Source organism: Kogia breviceps, chromosome 11, assembly GCF_026419965.1.
Source record: "Kogia breviceps isolate mKogBre1 chromosome 11, mKogBre1 haplotype 1, whole genome shotgun sequence".
Taxonomy (NCBI): domain Eukaryota; kingdom Metazoa; phylum Chordata; class Mammalia; order Artiodactyla; family Physeteridae; genus Kogia; species Kogia breviceps.
In genome coordinates this window covers 8,427,833-8,447,754 of record NC_081320.1, presented here as the reverse complement: position 1 = coordinate 8,447,754, position 19,922 = coordinate 8,427,833, and the positions used below count along the sequence as shown (strand labels likewise).

The 19,922-nt window shown below is 43.8% G+C and overlaps 1 protein-coding gene across 1 annotated transcript in view; it reads left to right on the top strand.

The window, feature by feature from the left end:
- VWA3B (von Willebrand factor A domain containing 3B) overlaps window positions 1-19,922 on the top strand; it is a 173,392-nt gene that overhangs the window by 71,478 nt on the left and 81,992 nt on the right. Inside the window, 1 exon segment of the mRNA XM_067006887.1 lies at window positions 13,903-14,093. Coding sequence (XP_066862988.1) covers window positions 13,903-14,093 — 191 coding nt within the window.

Below are 19,922 nucleotides of genomic sequence, written 5' to 3'. Positions count from 1 at the left end.
GGCTTTCTCTAGTTGCAGCGAGCGGAGGCTACTCTTCGTTGCAGTGCACAGGCTTTTCATTGTGGCGGCTTCTCTCGTTGCAGAGCATGGGTTCTAGGTGCGTGGGCTTTAGCGGTTGTGGCACGTGGGCTCAGTACTTGTAGCTCGCGGGCTCTAGAGCTCAGGCTCAGTAGCTGTGGCGCACGGGCTTAGTTGCTCCGCGGGATGTGGGATCTTCCCAGACCAGGGCTTGAACCCATGTCCCCTGCACTGGCAGGCGGATTCTTAACCACTGTGCCACCAGGGAAGTCCCTACCATTTCTGTTTAAAAAGGAAAATTTGGTCAGGACCTTTCCACTGTTGGATACCAAAAGAAGCTTTTGTAACCTTGCTTTGGCCCCAAAGGCCACATGTAGCGTCTGACTTGCTCCCGTTGCCGCCCACAGCCCAGTGTTATTGAAGCAAAGGCTGTGTCCCCCCAAGACCCTGCGTCTGCTTTGTGTGAAGGCAGCAGCCATTTTCCATGTTTGGCTGCCCAAGGCCTGCAGGCCAGAGGAGATATGGTAGCCATCTGGAGAGGGGAAGGGTAGGATGGAGGAGATCAGGTGAGCTGTCATTACATGTGGAACCTTCATGTGAATTAGACAAAGTCTTCCTTCCTGGACATAGCAGCACCTACCTTCCCCCTCGGCTGGGTGCACTGGTTCAGGGACCAACTGGCACCTATAGGACCAGGACTGGGAGGGCAGTTCCTGGCAGGGATGACTCATCAGCCTGATACCTGGAATAAGATGGAGAGGGCACACAATCTGGCCGTTCGTAATTTTGACCTCTTTTAATTACCAAGAGCAGTGCTTGAGAATTCCCTGAGGGGAAAAAAAACTGACAAAAATATATGAAACGTTGGTTTTTAAAGGCGCTTGACACCAAGCAACAAAGGCCAGTGGTCTCTGAGATACAGGAAAATCCAGGGTAAACTCTGACTGTCCCAGCTTAATGCTTAGTGCTTTGAGAGAGTTTCCAGGCCATGGTGTAGGGAGAAGGATCCCAGGTAGAGCACAGCAAACTTCCAGGTTTGAGAGATAGAGTTAGGAGTCCAGGGAGATCAAGATATCAAGATTTCATGGGACAAAGTACCAGAGAGGAGAGAGGTGCACAGAGAGAGAACTCTGGAAATCTGCCAAGAGCCCCTCTTGTGATCTCTGCTCAATATTGATCATTCTATGAGGAAATTACCTGAGGCTGGGGAAGATCCATTGGAAAGAATTAGAAAGAAAGGGTTTAGAGCTCACACAGGGCCAGAAACAGTGCCTGTTCTTACCAGCCTGATTGGAAAAATTTATAAGTCACAGAGCACTGGGGAGACTACTTGGGAAGGTTGCCTCAGCAATGGGGACTGACTAGCCTTAAACTGAGCCCTGGGCCCTTCTAAGAAATCATCAAAGCAAGACATGAAAGTAGAGAGTTCTTTATGGGTAACTTAACTGCATCTCAGAGCAAAGCTCAAGAAGATTTATAAGAATATAAAATCATCCAGTATCCAGCAAGGTAAAATTCACAACAATTGGTATCCAATCAAAGTTTACTAGGCATGAAAAGAAGAAAACGGACACAGATGTTAGAATTGGCAGAAAAAGACATTTAAACAGTTAAAACTGTATTCCATATGTTCAAAAAACTAAGTGGAGACAGGGAAGTATTTTTTTAAAAATACATGTTGAACTTTTAGAGATGAAAATTTTTAGGGGAGAAAATATCTTACTTGAAAACATGCTGAATGGGATCAATGGCAGATTAGACATTGCAGGGAAAAAGATTAGTGATCTTGAAGGCATAGCGATAGAAACTATCCAAAATGAGACATACGGAGAAAAAGAAAGCAATAATAAATAACAAATAAAAACAAATAACAAAAGAGCGTCAGTGAACTGTAGGACAACTTCAAGTAAACAAATATACATGTAGATGGAATTCCTGAGGAGAGGGGAGGAGGGAGAACAGAAATATATTTGGAGAAATAAAGATTGAAAATTTTCCAAACTTGATGAAAATTATAACTTAGAGATCCAAGAAATTCGATGAATGCCAAGCACAAGAAGATGAGGGGAACTGCACCAAAGGACATCACAATCAATTTGCTTGAAACCACTAATGAAGAGAAAATGTTAAAAGCAAGCAGAGCAAAAAAGACATTTTCTGTAAAAGGAACAGAGATAAGCATGACAGCAGATTTCTTGTTGCAAGTGAGAAAGACAGTGGAGTAGCATCTTATTTTTTTTTTTCATTCAGTACCTTAAACTCTCAATCTAGAATTCTATATTTTGTGAAAATATCTTTCAAAAACAAAGGCAAAATAAAGGCATTTTCACATGTACAACAGCTGAAAGAATTTATTATCAGCTCATCTGCCCTGCAGGAAAAGTTAGAGGGAATCCTTCAGGCAGAAGGAACATGTGATACTTTTATATGGAAAGAAATGAATGGCGCTATGGTTCTCCACAAAGGAATTAAGGACACTGGAAATAACTGCATGGGTAAATAGGTGATGTTTTTCTATTCAGATACCTTTAAAAGACAGTTGACTGTTTAAGCAAAAATAATAGCAGTGGACTGTGGGGTTTATACCATATATATAAAAGTTAAATGTATGACAATAGTAGCATAAAAAGCAGGAGGGGAATAGCAGCATTATTCATAAGTTCCAAAGATGAACAACCCAAAGGTCCACCAACAGAGGACTGGATAAACAAAGGGTGGTATATACAGACAGTGGAATATTATTCAGCTTTAAGAAGGAAACTCTGACACATGCTACAACATGGATAAACCTTCAAAACACTATGCTAAGTGAAAAGCCAGACACGAAAAGTGGTCACCAGGGGCTGGTGGGATTGGGGAATGGAGGGAGTCATTTAATGGGTACAGAGTTTCTGTCTGAGATACTGTAAAAGTTCTGGAGTCGGATGGTGGTGATGGTGATTCAACAGTGTGAATGTACTTAATGCCACCTAAAACTGGTTACAATGATAAATTTTGTGTTATGTGTATTTTACCACAATTGTTAAAACAGCAAACCACTGCATTGCAAAAAAAAAAAAAAAATCCAGGAGCAGAGAAATGGAAATATGCTATTGTAAGGTTCTTATCTTATGTGTGGGGTGATATAATATCAATTGAAATTAGACCATGATACATTGAAAATGTGTACTATAAACTAAAATAACCACTAAATAACAAAACAAGCCAACAAACAAGATAAATTGGATTTGAAAATACTCAATCCAAAAGCTGTCAGGAAAAAAAGAGAGAGAATTAAGGACAGATGGGGCCAATAGACAACAAATAGCAAAATGATTGACATAAACCTAACCATGCATATGGCAAAACTTAACCAGTTTGTACATTTTAAATGTATATGGTTTATTGTTATCAATTATCAATTAGACCTTAACACAGCTCTTAATAAAGTAACACAGGAGGCTGTGCATCTCTCCTGAAGTGCTGAGCTGTTCAGAGACATTGGTGTTGGTATATCCGAGCATTCTATGTGTTTGTGTATGGGTCTGTGTGTGTGCCAGGTATGGCTCTCAAACAGTAATATGGCCTTTCTCACAAAACATTGAAGAATTTGTCCAAAGTTAGGGAGACTTTACTCTTCTTTGGATGATGCTTCAGCTCAAAGCATTTCAGGAACTCTGCCTTTGCAGTAACCTTCACAGACATTTTATGACTCACTAGAGATAATTAGTCTAATCATGTTGTGTAGCGATGCCAAAATTGAACTCCGAATACTTGGTTGGTTCAGAATATCAAACTCAATGTCAAAAGGCAAGGAAAAGGCAAAAGGTCTATTCAGGCTCTGTAGGAAGTTCCATCAAGAAGCTCTACGGGAGTTTTGAGCATTTTTTTTTTAGCAAGTGGAAAAAGAGATAATGCTCATTTTTATTGACCTTGTATTAAATAACTGGCCGGATTTCCCTGTAGTCATTGGTGATGGTGAAGTACACAGGTTTGGAGTTACAAAGACATTAATCTTGGCTCTGCCCACTCCTGTGTGACCCTGGGCAAGACATTTATTATCTGTGCCTCAGTTTCCTTATTTGCAAAATTGGGATAATGATAATACCTACCCAATGCGCTGTTGTGAGAATTAAATAAGAAAATATATGTGAAACACTTAGAACTGTGCTGACACATAGAATGTAGTGATAGCATAAAAAAAGTTTGATCTATTTATTCTTTTGTTTATTGAATACTCACTATATGCAGCTCTGTGCCAGATAGTGAGTATAATGACGAAAAACAGACATGGAATGGCCCCTAATAAAGCAGGATCTTGTACCGTTTCTTGTTCAGGAAGGGTAGAAAATCAGAAGCACATGGAAGTATAAGTCCTACCTGGGGAAGTATGACTAAGGAAAGGTGTGAGCTCCTGAGGTTTTTGGGGTAAAGGAAAGCCTCACTGAGGAAATGACATTGGAGCTGATATCTGAGGGTTGAGGGGGTGAGTTAATGAGATGAAGGATGGGAGTAAGGGAAGAATTTATGCTAGGCAACAGAATAGCACATGCAAAGGTCCTGAGGCAGGAAGGAGCATGGCACTTTAGTAGAGCTGGAAAAGATGAGTGTGGCCAGAGCTCAGAATTCAAGTTAGCAATTGGCCTGTGATGAGTCTGGAAAAGTACGTAAGGACCAGACCATGCTGGGTCTGGAGTCCATGGCATGAGAAGTCAGTTCTTAATTTCAGACCAATGGGAACCCAGTGGAAGGTTTGTTTTTTTTGTTTTGTTTTGTTTTTTTCAGTACGCAGGCCTCTCACTGCTGTGGCCTCTCCCATTGCGGAGCACAGGCTCCGGATGCACAGGCTCAGCGGCCATGGCTCACGGGTCCAGCCGCTCTGCGGCATGTGGGATCTTCCCGGACCGGGGCACGAACCCATGTCCCCTGCACCGGCAGGCAGACTCTCAACCACTGCGCCACCAGGGAAGCCCAGACAGTAGAAGTTTTTAAGCAAGGAAATCATAAGATCAGATTTGCATTTAGAAAATAACCACTTTGACTGTTGTGTGGGAAACGATTGGAGGGGAGGGACCAAGTGAGGATGAGGGAAGAGAGTTAGGATGTTAGTATAGACAAGAAATGAAAGAATATTGGACTAGGGTGATAGTATGTGAAGATGAGGCTAAGTGGGCAGGTCTGAGGGAGAATTCAAATATTGAACCTGGCAATTAAAGAAGATATAGGTGTCAAAGCTAAGCTCCTAGATGAATATTGACAAAGCTGATTAATAACAGCAAGTGAGAGTGCTAGAAAGGGCCAGTATTTTGTTTAACTCAAGCATACGTTTTCTCGTGGATAGTGAGCTCTGTATTTTCTAGACAAAAACCACAAACATAAAAACATCTGCATAAGAGTAGCATGTAATGCTTCCAGAAATCAGTGTTAAGGCTCTCATTGAAAAAAATCCCCCCAAAATGTGGAAGAAGAATTATTTCATTAGGATTCTGTAGATGTGGTATATTTAATTCAGGAAGGTTATTGGAATGTAATACAAGATATGATGAAATGTCAAAGCTAGAATCATGTTGTTAGAAAGTGACTGTGTTAAATGAAAATAAAAATTCAACTTATCAAGATTTGTGGGATGCAGCAAAAGCAGTGCTTAGAGGGAAATTTATAGCATTGAATGCAATTAGATTAAAAGAGAAAACAGATCCAAAGTCAATAAGCTTCCACCTTAGGAAACTAGAAAAAGAGGAGCAAATTAAATGCAAAGTACACAGAAGAAGAAAATGATAAAAATTGGAGCAGATATTAATGAAGTTGAAAACAAAATCTGTAAAGAAAATCAACAAAATCAAAAGCTGGTTCTGGTTCTTTGAAAAGATCCATAAAATCAATAAGCTTCTAGTCAGGCTAGAAAGAGAAAACACACAAATTACAAATATCAGAGATGAAAGAGAAAACATTACTAGGGATCCCATATTAAAAGGATAATAAAGGAATATTATGAACAACTCTGTGCCTACAAAATTGATAACCTGGATGAAATGGACCAATTCCTTGAAAGGCACAATCTGTCAAATCTCCCACAAGAAGAAACAAACAGGGCTTCCCTGGTGGCGCAGTGGTTGAGAGTCCGCCTGCCGATGAAGGGGACGCGGGTTCGTGCCCCGGTCCGGGAAGATCCCACGTGCCGCGGAGCGGCTGGGCCCGTGAGCCATGGCCTCTGAGCCTACGCGTCTGGAGCCTGTGCTCTGCAACGGGAGGGGCCACAACAGTGAGAGGCCCACGTACTGCAAAAAAAAAAAAAAAAAAAAAAAAAAGAAACAAACAATCTTAACAGGCCTGTATCTGTTAAAGAAATTGAATCAATAACAAACAACTGTCCACAACAGAAAGCACCAGGCCCTAAAAGTGACTCCTGAAAGCATCAAGAGACAAGTGACTCATCACATGCAAGTGATCCGCAGTACAATTAACAACTGATTTCTCATCAGACACCATAGAGGCCAGAGGCAGTGGGATGAAATATTCAAAGTGGTGAAAGAAAGAGTCTGTCAATCAAGAACACTATATCTGGGAAAATTATCCATCAAAAGGAGGAGAAATTAACACGTTCAAGATAAAGAAAAACTGAGAGATTTCATTGCTAGAAAACTTACCCTATAAAAAATAATAAAGAAAGTCTTTAAGGATGAAATGAAAGGGTATTAGAGAGTAACTTGAATCCACATTATAAAGATAACTACATGGGTAAATATAAAAGACAGTATAAATGTAGCTTTTGTTTGAACTTATTCTCCTATTTGATTTAAAAGACAACTGCACATAGCAATAATTATAAATATGTGTTGATGGACACATAATGTATAAAGATATAATTTATATGAGAATAACAGCACAAGGAGTGGGGAGAGAGTGGAGCTATATAGGAGCAAAGCTTTTGTGTACCTGTTGAGATTAATTTGGCGTTTATCTGAACTAGACTGTGGTAAGTTAAGATATTAAGTATAGTCCTGAGGGCAGCCACTAAAAATATAACTCAAAAAAATTTAGTAAAAGAAATGCCAAGGGAATTAAAATGGTATACTAGGAAATAGCATTTTTGACGCAAAAGACAGTAATAGAAGAATAGAGGAACAAAAAAGATTTAAGACATATAGAAAACAAATAGCAAAATGGCAGATGTGAATCCTACCATATCATTTACTATATTACATAAAAATGAATTATACACTTCAGTTAAACAGCAGAGATAAACAGGATGGATTTAAAAAAAAAACATGTTCCAACCGTATGCTGTCTACAAAATACACACTTCAGATTGAAAGACACAAATAGGATGAAAGTCAAGGATGGAAAAAGACATACAAGTAGTAACAATCAAAGAGCTGGAGTGGCTATGCTAATTTTGGACAAAATAGACTATAAAACAAAAAATTTTTACAAAGAGACATCTGATAATAATAAAAGGGTCAACTTACCAAGAAGGTATTATAATTATAAACATATATACACCTAACAGCAGATCTTTAAGCAAAAACTGGCAAATTGAAAGGAGAAATAGTTCAACAATAATATTTGAAGACTTCAATATCCTACTTTCAATAACAAATGGAGGGACTTCCCCGGTGGTCCAGTGGTTAAGACTCCGTGCTTCCATTGCAGGGGGCACGGGTTCGATCCCTGGTCAGGGAACTAAGATCCCACATGCCACAAAGTGGCCAAAAAAAAAAAAAAAAAAGAATGGAATAACCAGGCAGAAGATCAATAGAAAACTTTAACAACACAATAAATCAACTAGACTTAATAGATATCTATAGATATCTGTTCCACACAACAGCAGTATAATACACATTCTTCTCAAATACACCCAGATTATTCTCCAGAAGAGACCATATGTTGGACCATAAAATAAGTCTCAATAAATTTAAAAGGATTAAAATAATACAAAACATGTTCTCTGTTGATGCAAGATCAAAAAAGTGGCAAATACTTTAATTTCCCAAGGGAAGCAGATTCAGATCTCTGTCTTGGTTTAAGTCTAGTATTCCCACTCTAAGAGTTGCCATTCTCACGACCGCAAGAATTTCAGGTTCTTAATTTCAGGTTCTTAACCTTAAATTCCCAAACTCCATTAATCCTTTTCTCATTTCTTAATCTTGATTTTTCCACTTTATACCAAACATCTTGAATTGGTCTGTGTTTCTCTTGCCGTGCCATGCTATCTTTTGAAGAAATAGTTGCCTTTGGTATAATTTGTTGCCAATGTCACTGATCCTCAACTATTTTCAATTTATTTTCAATGTCATTTTAGACATAGACACGTGAAACGTGTGGCTTTCGAAATTCTTCTCTTGGAGTCTGTGCTCTACTGGTGGGTGCTTCTTAGCCTCCATGCAGGTTTGTCATGAGCCATGGCTCCTTATCTCTCAGTGTCTAGTTGCAGGTATCACCAGAAGGTAAACATTCTTCCTGCAGCTGCGTCATCCACAGCCTACTTGTAATTTTTTTTAAGCTTCCTTGGAATCACGAGGCGGAAGAAAAAAACATTAGAAAACAGAACGATATCTTTGAGAGGCATTAGCTCCTCTCCCGCATCCTATCCATTTTCTGTGCTTTATGTTCTTTATTTTTACATCTGCTTCTTTTTTGCCTCTTTGTTCATTTAACTTCCTTCCCCTCCTGCTCACAGCCCCTGAAGATTATAGGAGTTAGAGAACTCAGGGTTGGGATCGTTTTTCTGCCGGTTTATAGAAGGTGCGTAAACCATGGAACCCTTCTTTTCAACAGATTCTACTTTGATTTTTACAAGCATTACAAGTAGGAAGTAAAAATCATTTTCAGGGGAGAAAAGGCCTAGAATTCATCAAGATTCTTTCCCAATCTCCCACGAACGCAATGGTTGCACACGCTCATCGTCATTCCCGAGATTATTCAACAGTCCACTTGGGGCAGACTCTATAGCTGCCAGTTTGGACTCAGGCGCATATTAGAGATGTGACTTCAGGTACGTCACTGCATCTCCTTGTACCCCTGCCCTCGTGTGTGCAACCCCTGGGGCACTCCAGGGAACCTCTTCCCCAAGTGAATCAGTTGTGCAGCATATCAGAGGGTACCTTTCTCTGCCCTTCCATCTCCTCCTCCCCCTGGCTTGGCTCCCCTCCCAGTGCCAGGCAAACATGCTCAGCCCTCGGCGCTTTAACAAGTGCAGGTGAACAGAAGATATCAGTCAGTCAGCAAGTGCAGTGAACAAGGTGTGTAACTGCCTGGAGACAGTCTACTCTCCTGAGCCTGCTGTCAACACCTGTCTCCCCAGCAGGAGTGTCCGGATTTCCTTCCCCGACAGTTGCCCCCTTTCTCCTTCCTCTCTCTCCCTTCCCAGCTGTCCTCAGTCCTTCCTCCCTCCCTCTCTCTCTTTCCTTCTCTTCTGTTTCCTTCCTTCTTTCCCTCCCTCCCTCCCTTCCTCCCTCCTTCCCTTCCTTCCTTCCTCTCTGTCTCTTTCCTTCTCTCTCGCTTGCTTGCTGTTGGACACCACTCCCAGCTTCTTTGTAACTGTTTCACAGTGCCACTTCCCGCGTGCTGTGCCACTTTTCCTGTGCCACTTCCCACGTGCCATTTTCCACATGGTAGCCAAGGGTTGGTTTACTGTCTCATGACACTTGTGATAACAGGGCTGTTGGACAGTGTGTACCAAGCTGTGATCTGTCAAATAAAAGCCCTACAGGGCTTCCCTGGTGGCGCAGTGGTGGAGAGTCTGCCTGCCGATGCAGGGGACGCGGGTTCGTGCCCCGGTCCGGGAAGATCCCACGTGCCGCGGAGCGGCTGGGCCCGTGAGCCGTGGCCGCTGAGCCTGCGTGTCCGGAGCCAGTGCCCCGCAACGGGAGAGACCACGACAGTGAGAGGCCCGCGTACCGCAAAAAAAAAAAAAAAAAAGCCCTACAAAATATTCTGTGGAGAAAGGGCCTAGACTAAATGCCTTTAGGAAATACTGTTCATGCCTTTGCTCATGGTGAGACCCACTGCTGATTCCTACAACAAAGGCTTCGACAAGTCCTCCGTTGGAAAAACCTGTTGAAACTGTTTATTTTCAAGCTCTCCAAACTTTTTGCTAAGGAACCCTCTTTCTGAGTAATAGCCACTGACATGCAGTAGAAGTAGAGTCTGTGGAACACACTGTGGGAAACACTGAACTTGATGCTCTGTGAGGTTGGTTCCAGATCTAGAGCTGTAGTTTAGTCATCAGCTGACTGTTCCCTTGAAAGGCACATGGGCCATAGCAGGAATGAGCTGCTGGACAAGTAACTTTCAGTGGAGGAGGATGGGCCTCTTAGTCATGGTTCTTCAGAGACACAAAACCAATAGGATATGTGTGTATATAAGTGTGTGTGTATCTGTATGTATGTATGTATGTGTAGAGAGAGATATTTAAGGAATTAGCTCACATGACTGTGGAAGCCAGCATGTCCAAAATCTGCAGGGCAGGCCAGCAGGCTGGAGACCCAGGGAAGAGCTGGTATTGCAGTTTGGGTCTAAAAGCAGAATTCCCTCTTCCTCAGGGGACGTCAGTCTGTCTTCTACTAAGGCTTCAACTGAATGGAGATGCCCACTCACAATATGGAGCATTATCTGCTTTACTCAAAGTCTGCTAATTTAAATATTAATCTCACTTTTTAAATACCTTCATAGAAACATCTAGAATAATGTTTGTCAGATATCTGGGTAGTGTGGCCCAGCCATGTTGACTCATAAGATTAACCATCGCCAAGGGGAGGGTAATTATGGTGGCTCTAAGTCCTTGATGGCTGTGAGCCTCTAGGGGAGGAGTGGGCACTGATGGACTGTGTCCAGTTGGTCTTTTTGCTGTGGCCCTGACTGTAGCTGTGATGTTTTGAAAGCACTGGCCGGTAGGTCTTACTCGTTGAAAAATGTTCTGAGATTGATAAGTAGGACAGGGGCCGGGCGGCAGGTAAGTTATCCTGTGACATGGATGTGATCTGCCCGTGGATTAGAGAGAATCTAGGATGCACTGTGAGTTCACATCTCTATCATAAATGAAGGTATTATCCATGGCTCCATAGGTGAGAATTTATGTAGCGCTTTTTTTTTTCTTTTTTTTTTTTTGCGGTACGCGGGCCTCTCACCGCTGTGGCCTCTCCCGTTGCGGAGCACAGGCTCCGGACGTGCAGGCCCAGTGGCCACGGCTCACGGGCCCAGCCGCTCCGCGGCATGTGGGATCCTCCCGGACCGGGACACGAACCCGTGTCCCCTGCATCGGCAGGCGGACTCTCAACCGCTGCGCCACCAGGGAAGCCCTGTAGCACTTTTAATTAAGATAACTGCAGGGGAATGGGAAGGACCCCTTAGTGAGTGACTCGAATGGATGACTCCCTCGACACTCCTCTCCTCTCCCTGGGAAAATGAGCCTCAGATGGGGGTGGTGTAATTAGCGCTGAAAGTGAAAAGATTTCACCCTTTTCTCTCCTTTCTTCAGCTTTGGGGCACCTAGGCTCTTTGGTTTTATATGCCTGGCTGCCCCTTCTTTCCTTTATGAAGTTCAAGTTGCTTTGGGGTCTTCCTCCAACCCTTTTTCAGAGGGTAACTGGGAGCCTGAATCATACCCTCAGGGTGACTGCACTGCCTGGTCCTGGGTGCAGCTACAGTCAAAAATTAGTCTCTGGCTCTTTAAAAATCCCTTCTTAGAATTTGTTTGATGTGTTTTTAGGAAATTCTTTTATGATTGGCTTGAATTTATAATTGATAAAAGGCTCTTGTCTTTTCAAAAGAAAGCAACCCAAAACAGAGCAGAGCATGTGATAGGTGTGTGTGTTGCTATGGAAATAACGGACTGAAAAGTTTATTTCCTACTACACCTATTGATCATAAAGGAGGGAGGAGAATAAAGTAGGAGTAAAGAGGAGACAAAGGCTTAGAATGTAATCAACAATAATCCAGGAAAAATAGTCACCCAAAGGGTTTCTCCAAGGAAGCTGACCCCACACACAAAAATGCCTCCAATTTCCTTTTGCTTTTTCCCTGCCATGCAGGAGAACCTCGGGATCAGAAGCTCTGGGAAACCACTGATTCAGTCCCCTGTGCAGAATGAAAAGACACTTTGTGAATCATGTAGAAACCAACTGCTGACATCAGGGAGGGTGCCCAAAGGGGCTTTTGATGCCAGATTGGTTTAAAGTTCAAAAGCCAAGATCAAGCTTCTTTGAGAAGTTCCAGCTCCAGTAGGTTTCAGAGTGTGTTATTTAAAAGCTGTTCTATTAAAATTTGAGGACATACGTAACATTAGTGGACAGATCCTTTACGTATTATTGAGAAATAATTGGCTCTCAAGTGTTTTATTTCTTCAAATATTATTCTAATTATATATCCCCTTAAATATAGTAATGGGTAACCATGGGTAATATTTTTGTTTCCCCAACAGTGAGTGCTACTTTTTAATTAAAAGTATAATTTAACTTGAATCTGTCTGATAGAAGCATAAATGGAGGCATCACCAAATCATAATTTAGAAAGCTCTTTTCATCTTACCCTAGTGCTTCGCTGCACAGTATAATCACCTAGGGAACTTCGAAAAATCTCAATGTCCAGATCAGTTAAAACAGAATCTAATGCATGGGCCCCAGGCATCAGTATGTTTTAAAACTCCTCAGAGGATCCCAGTGTGCAGGGCTGAGAACCACTGATCCAAGTGAAAATAAACTCTGTAGGGCTGGTGGACCTAATACGTGGTAGTACCCTCTGCACCGTTTTAAAAACCACCTCTCAGCACAGCACCTTCTCCCGGTTCTCCTAAGGCTCTACTGGTCCCACGGGGGCCAAGAGCTCAGGCTCCTTTCTGCCTTCCTTCCAGAGTCATGCAGACGAATGTTACCAACCACTCTCTGGAATAAGAAAGCCCTCATTTGTAGCATCTGCTGGTTTTCAGATTTTGTAAATGCTCGCGGCAGGCATGGTCAGTTTCACCACACTGCTACCCCTGAGCCTGGAGTCGGGAGGGAAAGGGGCACAGTCAGCTCTCACGGGCCAGCTCCAGACACCATGCCTCTTCTGTGCCCACCCTCAGATACCCCACTCTCCCTTCGGTGGCCATAGGGGTTTTGAGCCACATGGATAGATACTTTGCTGTTTGTATGATAAGCCGGCTTCTCCGGTGTTCTGCTCAGGTAACGTAACACCTCCTCCCACTTAGAGAGTACAGATAAGATTTGGAAAACACCAAGGGAATGTGCTGAAGGCTAGGGATATTTGGGCGATTGGCCTTCTTGCTGTAATTGATCATGTGAGCCTGAAGTGAGTCATAGATACAGCTCCAGGCGCCTGAGCTCACAGGAGGTTCTTGAGCCTGCAGAGTTGAGAGCCAGCCTCTGAATCAGGATAAATTCACCAAGTTAACAGGGGAGCTCCTGTCCCTGATTCCCCTCCCGCCTCGTTACAACGCGCTTTCACATAACTTTTCATATTGAATCCCATCGACGCCCTTAGGAAGGCCAAGCAGATGCTATCTGCAGGTGAAGAATTCCACTGAAGCTCAGAGAGGTTAAATGGGGTGACTCACCCAAGTCTGAGCAACTTGCCCAAGCTAGTAAGTAACGGGGCCAGGACTTGAACCCAGAGCTTCTGACCCTGCGGTTAAAGCTCTCTTGCCTTGCCTGTCAGCCACCTCCCCCTCTGCATGGGTCCAGTCAACCTAGGTAGCAGAGGATGTGAAATGAAAAGTAGCAGATGCCTGCCTTCCAGTCTTGTGAACCAAATTCTCTGCCAGTCCTGCTTTGGAAAGCATGCTTCCTGAAAAGAATGTGAGCTAACAAAGACCACGTTTCTTTAAAATATTAAGGTGAGGATGATATATGAAAGTCTTGTGTCATATGAACGGCTGATGAACTGTGATTCCAAAACTACAATTAGGAGCAGCCTCTGCCGAAAATGAGCCGAATCCGGAGGACACCTGGGACTCTGAGAAGTGGCTACAGAAATATGGTTTGAAATCCCAGAAGCTGTCATTTTACGATGTCATTGCTGACTGCTCCTTCCGCCATGCTGATGGAGTTGTTGATATAAAAGCCAAACCAGAGAATGGGTCGGTGCAGACCAGTGCGGTAAGTGAAGTGAACCCCTAGACGGGGATGCCCTGGGAGGGGCATCTAGGACCACGGCTGGACCCAGGGTAGGACCAAGGTTGAAAGGCGGCATGAACGCTGCCTTTGAAGGAGGATGCCCCTCTGTTTCCTGCCTTACACGTTTGTGAAGGCTACTTGTGGGAGTGGAGCTCAAGTCTGAGAATGGCTTCTAGATATAAGTGAATTAGACAATAATTATACATAAGCCAGGAGCTGTGCTTATAGAAATTCAGGCATTGTGTCAAAAAAGAAGCCCTTTGTTTCCTCGTATTGAATGGAAGAGAGAAACTGCTGGTGAACATGCCCCAAAATAGGCATTTCTGCGGTCTTCTTGGACCGTCACTAGATTGGAGCTACATTGTTCAAGTGGCTACCAGCCAGCATTTACTGGATTTCCAGTAAACATAAAATTATATTCTCTAAGGGGTTATAGCGTGGTAAGGGTCTATACTGTAAACTTTGGAAAGCTGTAGTTCCATTGTGACAATGGGTCTGAAAAGAATACAGCTTCTCAAAATGCCTGACCCTGGCTCGTAGTGGAAGGATAATGATCTGTAGTAGTGGCTCCTAACCTGTAGTGTGCATGAGTCACTGGGTTTGAGGCTGGGCCCAGGAAAGTGCATTTATAACAATCCCCAGATGATGCTGAAGCTGCTGATCTTCTGGGAGCCACACGTTGAGAAACACTGGTGTGTAGAACAGGACCCAGAAGACTGTCCAAAGTTTAGAATTATAGAAAGACTAAAAAGTGTCTCCATATGAAACAGAAAATCAGGGTAAAATGAATATTGTAAATTTGTAAAACTGAGGGAAATCTCTTTTAGAAGGTAGTGAAAACCCAGGTACACACTGAAGTGAGAGCTAAAATGCAAGCCACAGAGCAGACATGTCAGTCACGGCAGCCCAGCAGAGACTACTGGGAGAGGAAACCAAGGTTCTTCCCAAGTGCAGTGTCCCTTTATATATTCTCTGAGGCTCCGAGTCAGTGTCAAGATCATCACTGCAAAGTCTCTCAGTCCTACAGAGGTGAAACCCCAGTCTCTTTGACACTCCCTCTTAGGCTGCATGGCCACTGGGTTCCACACGTCCACCTGAGGAAGCGCTGTTTTTCTTGGGGGCCACATTAGCCACGTGACGTTGTGCTTTTGCCCTCTGATTGCTGTTTACAATGAACTGCAAGGGGGAGAATATCAAAATTGACTGAGAAGAAATGCAGAATTGATGCAAGACTTGTTTCCTGGCTTACATATTGGGATCCAGAGGAATTGCTACATTGCAGGGAAATCTCATTTGTGGGTTTCCTCCCCCAGTACCGTTTTCTGATTTTGTAGACCTTATTCAGTAATGTTATTAGTTCAGGAAATCATACCTAATTAAATTTTCATTTTTAAAATATGTTAGGCCCCGGGTATTTTAAAATACGAATTCGTGTCGATTTGAACATAGCTTACTGCAGGCTCCCACCAGTGTGGTACGCACAGGTCTTCTCTAATACTGATTTTTTCCTTTGCTTTCTTGACAAATTTAAATGAAATTTTACAGGGCTGGTTTGAAGAATTTGCCTTTATAAATGGGGAATTGTACCTCAAACTTCTGACACTAACAAATTATAATATAGTAAAAGTTGAGAAGTGTACAGTACAGCTATCCTCGTTCACCAATATTGATGAAAAAGGGACAATTTTATTTTTAGTATTTGGGGCTACATATCTGAAACTGGATTTATACCTAAAACTGTGATTTGTGTATAAGGTAGAAAGAAACTGAAGCTGTGAAATAGGTTCATTCTTTAGGGTTCCCCCAGACTCCCACTGGGAAGGATCCCCTAGACTTTTTTTTTTTTTTTTCCCCTAGACTTTTAACTATAAAAACTGCTTTGTAGGTATGGATCCAGGAAATTGAGACACTGAGAAATAAACAACGAAAAATGCCTTGCTGTGTAGCATTTCTAAGATGGATGAGCAGGGGAGGAGAGGAGACAAAAATGCATTTCTAATTAGGGAATTGCAGGCAAAGTCTAGTAACTTGATGTCTTGGGGCACCCCTTGAAGTCACGTTGCATTCATGGCCACTTATGTTGCTTGAGCACAAAGCCAGCCCTGATGTTCAGAAACCCACTCTAGTCTCATCACTTATTCCTCCAACAAATATTTATTGAGCCTTCACTGTGTACCAGGCAGTGTGGTATGGTGGAAGGTACACTGGATTTGAATGAGAAGACTTGGGTGTAAATACTGCTTCTACCAGTTACTAAATAGGAGATGCTGAGCGAATAATTTAACCTGTTTGAGTCTCACTCTCCACATCTGTAAAATGGGTGGTGTAAAGTCTAAATTTGAAAATTGCATGTATGAGCGCCATGCCTGGCACTTAGGAGGCGCCCGCTAGATGTCGCCTTCCTTGTTTTCTTTATTACAAACATGGCGAGTCAGAAAGGAGCATTTATGGAATGCCTACCCACTTTATATGCAAGGTGAATATTTGTGCTCTTGTATCACACATGAGAAAATGAAGTCCCAGGGCCTCCTAGGGGTTCGACGACTCAGCTGAGATCTCGTGGCAGGTGGAGGCAGGGTTTGAATTCGCATCTGTTGGGCTCTCAACAGATCTGTGCTTTTCCCATTTGGACACTCTGGTGCCAGACACCTGTGTTCTCTTAACTTCTGGTCTGGTGTGTTTCCATTTGGAAATGCACAAGGCACAGTTGGGAAATGCCACGCGATGGGAGTCAGAGTAGGGCGCATATGGTGAGACTGAGAGAGGGTGTGTTCCTCCTTCCATCTCTGCACTGCGGTGGAGACCTGCTTCGCCTTCCTGCCTGCCTTGAGAACATCAGGACTGATCCCATTATGTGCTTCAACCCTGCCTACATCAGTCACCCCCGGACCCCTGGATTCTCATCCCTGTGTGGCTCTGGCATCCCTTCTGTGAGCCTCTTCCATCCCTGCCCCTGACTCCTAAAACCCCTCCACTGTGCCCTCTGGAACTGGAAGTCATCAGCAAACCCTCCGTAGCCTCACATACTCTGAAATGTTCCCTTCACCTGCTTGTCTGGGTTCTTGCTCAAGGACCCTAGTTTCTCTCCCATTCTCCCTGGATCTGTGGGCACAGAGGTGGGTGGTGACCTCCTTGTTTCTCTTTGCTGTTTCTTGATAATTCTCCCTCCCTCGTCCCAGGTCATCAGAATGTACCACGCAAGGTACCTTCTGTGTCTGACACCGACTGAGCCTCAGGTCACCCCCATCCATCCTTGAAGATGATAGCTTCTGGCTTTTGCTGTCACTGGCTCCAACTGTTTCAGTCCTCAGTGATGTCCGTTCCTTGTGGATGACCCTTCCCATACCCAGACCTTTCACTTCTCTGATCTGTTCAGTGACTTTCTCCTCCATTCCTTCCCTTCCATCCTGCCATGGCATACCCTTGACCTCGTCATTGCGAATAACTGTGTAATCATAACCCACATAATCAATTCCAAAGGTCCCACTCTTTTTAGGTCATTTCCTCCACTACCCTAATTCCAGTCTTTCAGCCCCATGGGGATATACAGCTTGTTGTTTCTATGACCTTCTCTCTGTCCTCTATCCTTTGTCCCTCTCATAATCCTCAGCTACTCCCCCTGCCTTACATTCTTGAACTCATCTGGCAAAACCCCAACCTTTGTTAAACCCAGCTTTCTGCCTTATACCCGTGCAGTTGACTCTGATGAAGGAAACTGGAGAAAAACACACAGCCACCTGGTTTCACTTTAAATTCCTGACGTCTGATTTCAGGCAGATCTTTTGTGCTGCTGCCCAGCATCCTGCCCGGGTTTACAATCCACTCTGACTCCTATCCTCTCAGATGCCCGCCTTCTCTCTCCTCACACCTCCAACACCTCCTCCTCCCCACCCGCTCTTAGCAGGAGACCTTGCTTCGCACTTCACTGAACACTGAAGCGAACATCCATGAACATTTGCCTCCACGTTACAAATCCCCGGGCATCTGCCCCTGTACGCTCTACCCCTGTTTCTTCTAGGACGGCTGAATTGTCCTCACCAACCAGCCCTTCCACGTGTGCACTGACCCCTATCCCCTCTTTCATCCATTCTCCCCCTTTCTAGTCTGTGGCATTAATACTGTCCTCATTTCTAGATCTTTCCTGTCAGCATAAAAACATGGCGGTACTTCTCCCATCTTAAAAATACAATTCTTTGACCCCCACCTTTGTCTCTGGCTCTGCCTCTTTTGCCTTATTCCTCTGTTCATTTTTGAAACCCAGTGCCTCAATAGTTTTGTAAATTCTTTTTCTCTAATTCCATAGCTCTCCCATGCTCTCCTGAATATACTCCAATCAGGCAAAGGTCTCACTCTTTCCGAGGATCCCTGAATTGCTAAATTCGGAGGTTAATGCTCAGTCTCTTTCTTACTTGACCCGTTATCACCAGTTGCTATTGTTGGTTACTTCCATGAAATTCTTTTGCTTGCAGAAAATACACTCTCTTGTTTTTCTGCCTAGCTCACTGGCTAATCTTTTTTTTTTTTTTTTTTTTAAATCAGAGAATTTTATGAAACATCTTATTTCTTAAAGAAATTTTTATTGGAGTATAGCTGCTTTACAATGTTGTGCTAGTTTCTACCGTACGGCAGAGTGAATCAGCTATATGTATACATATAGCCCCTCTTTTTTTGGATTTCCTTCTCGTGTAGGTCACCCCAGAGCACTGAGTAGAGTTTCCTGTGCTGTACAGCAGGTTCTCATTAGTTATCTATTTTATACAAAGTATCAATTGTGTATAAATGTCAGTCCCCATCTCCCAATTCATCCTGGCTAATCTTAGTCTTCCTTGTTATTTCTTTCTCATTTGCCCAATCTCTAGCTGCCGAAGGGCCTCAAGGCGCAGTCCCTGGACCTCTTCTCTATCTGCTCTCCTTCTCTGGATGACCACATCTAGCCCCGTGGCTTTTTTTTTTTTTTTTTTTTTTTTTTTTTTTTGCGGTACGCGGGCCTCTCACTGTTGTGGCCTCTCCCGTTGTGGAGCACTGGCTCCGGACGCGCAGGCTCAGCGGCCATGGCTCACGGGCCCAGCCGCTCCCCGGCATGTGGGATCTTCCCGGACCAGGGCACGAACCCGCGTCCCCTGCATCGGCAGGCGGGTTCTCAACCACTGCGCCACCAGGGAAGCCCCAGCCCCGTGGCTTTTAATACTGTGTGCGTGCTGCTGACTTCCAACTTCAAATCTCCAGCCCTGAGTCCTTCCGTGGCCTTTGCCGGACTCCTTGCCGTGTTCCTGGGCTGTTGTCTGGTAGGCGTCTGGAACCTAACACGTCAGACACTGAATCCCCATCGGCTGCTCTCCCAGCAATTTATCGCCACTCCACTTTTTTTAGTTCTTTGGGCCAAAAACCTGGGAGTCATTCCTGACTCCCCTCCTTTATCTCATACCCACATCTGACCTCTCATTAAATCCTGTCAGTTCTACCTTCATAATATATCTGTAATTCAGAATCTGACCACTTCTCACCATTCCTACCCCTGGTCCAAGCTGCCTCGCTGATCTCCCGACTCTGCCCTTGACTATCTACAGTCTCTTCTCAGCAGAGTATCCACAATTTTCCTTTAAAATGAAAAAAAGGGGCTTCCCTGGTGGCGCAGTGGTTAAGAATCCACCTGCCAATACGGAGGACACAGGTTCGAGCCCTGGTCCGGGAGGATCCCACATGCCACGGAGCAGCTAAGCCCGTGCGCCACAACTACCGAGCCTGTGTTCTAGAGCCCGCGAGCCACAACTACTGAGGCCGCATGCCACAAATACTGAAGCCTGTGCACCT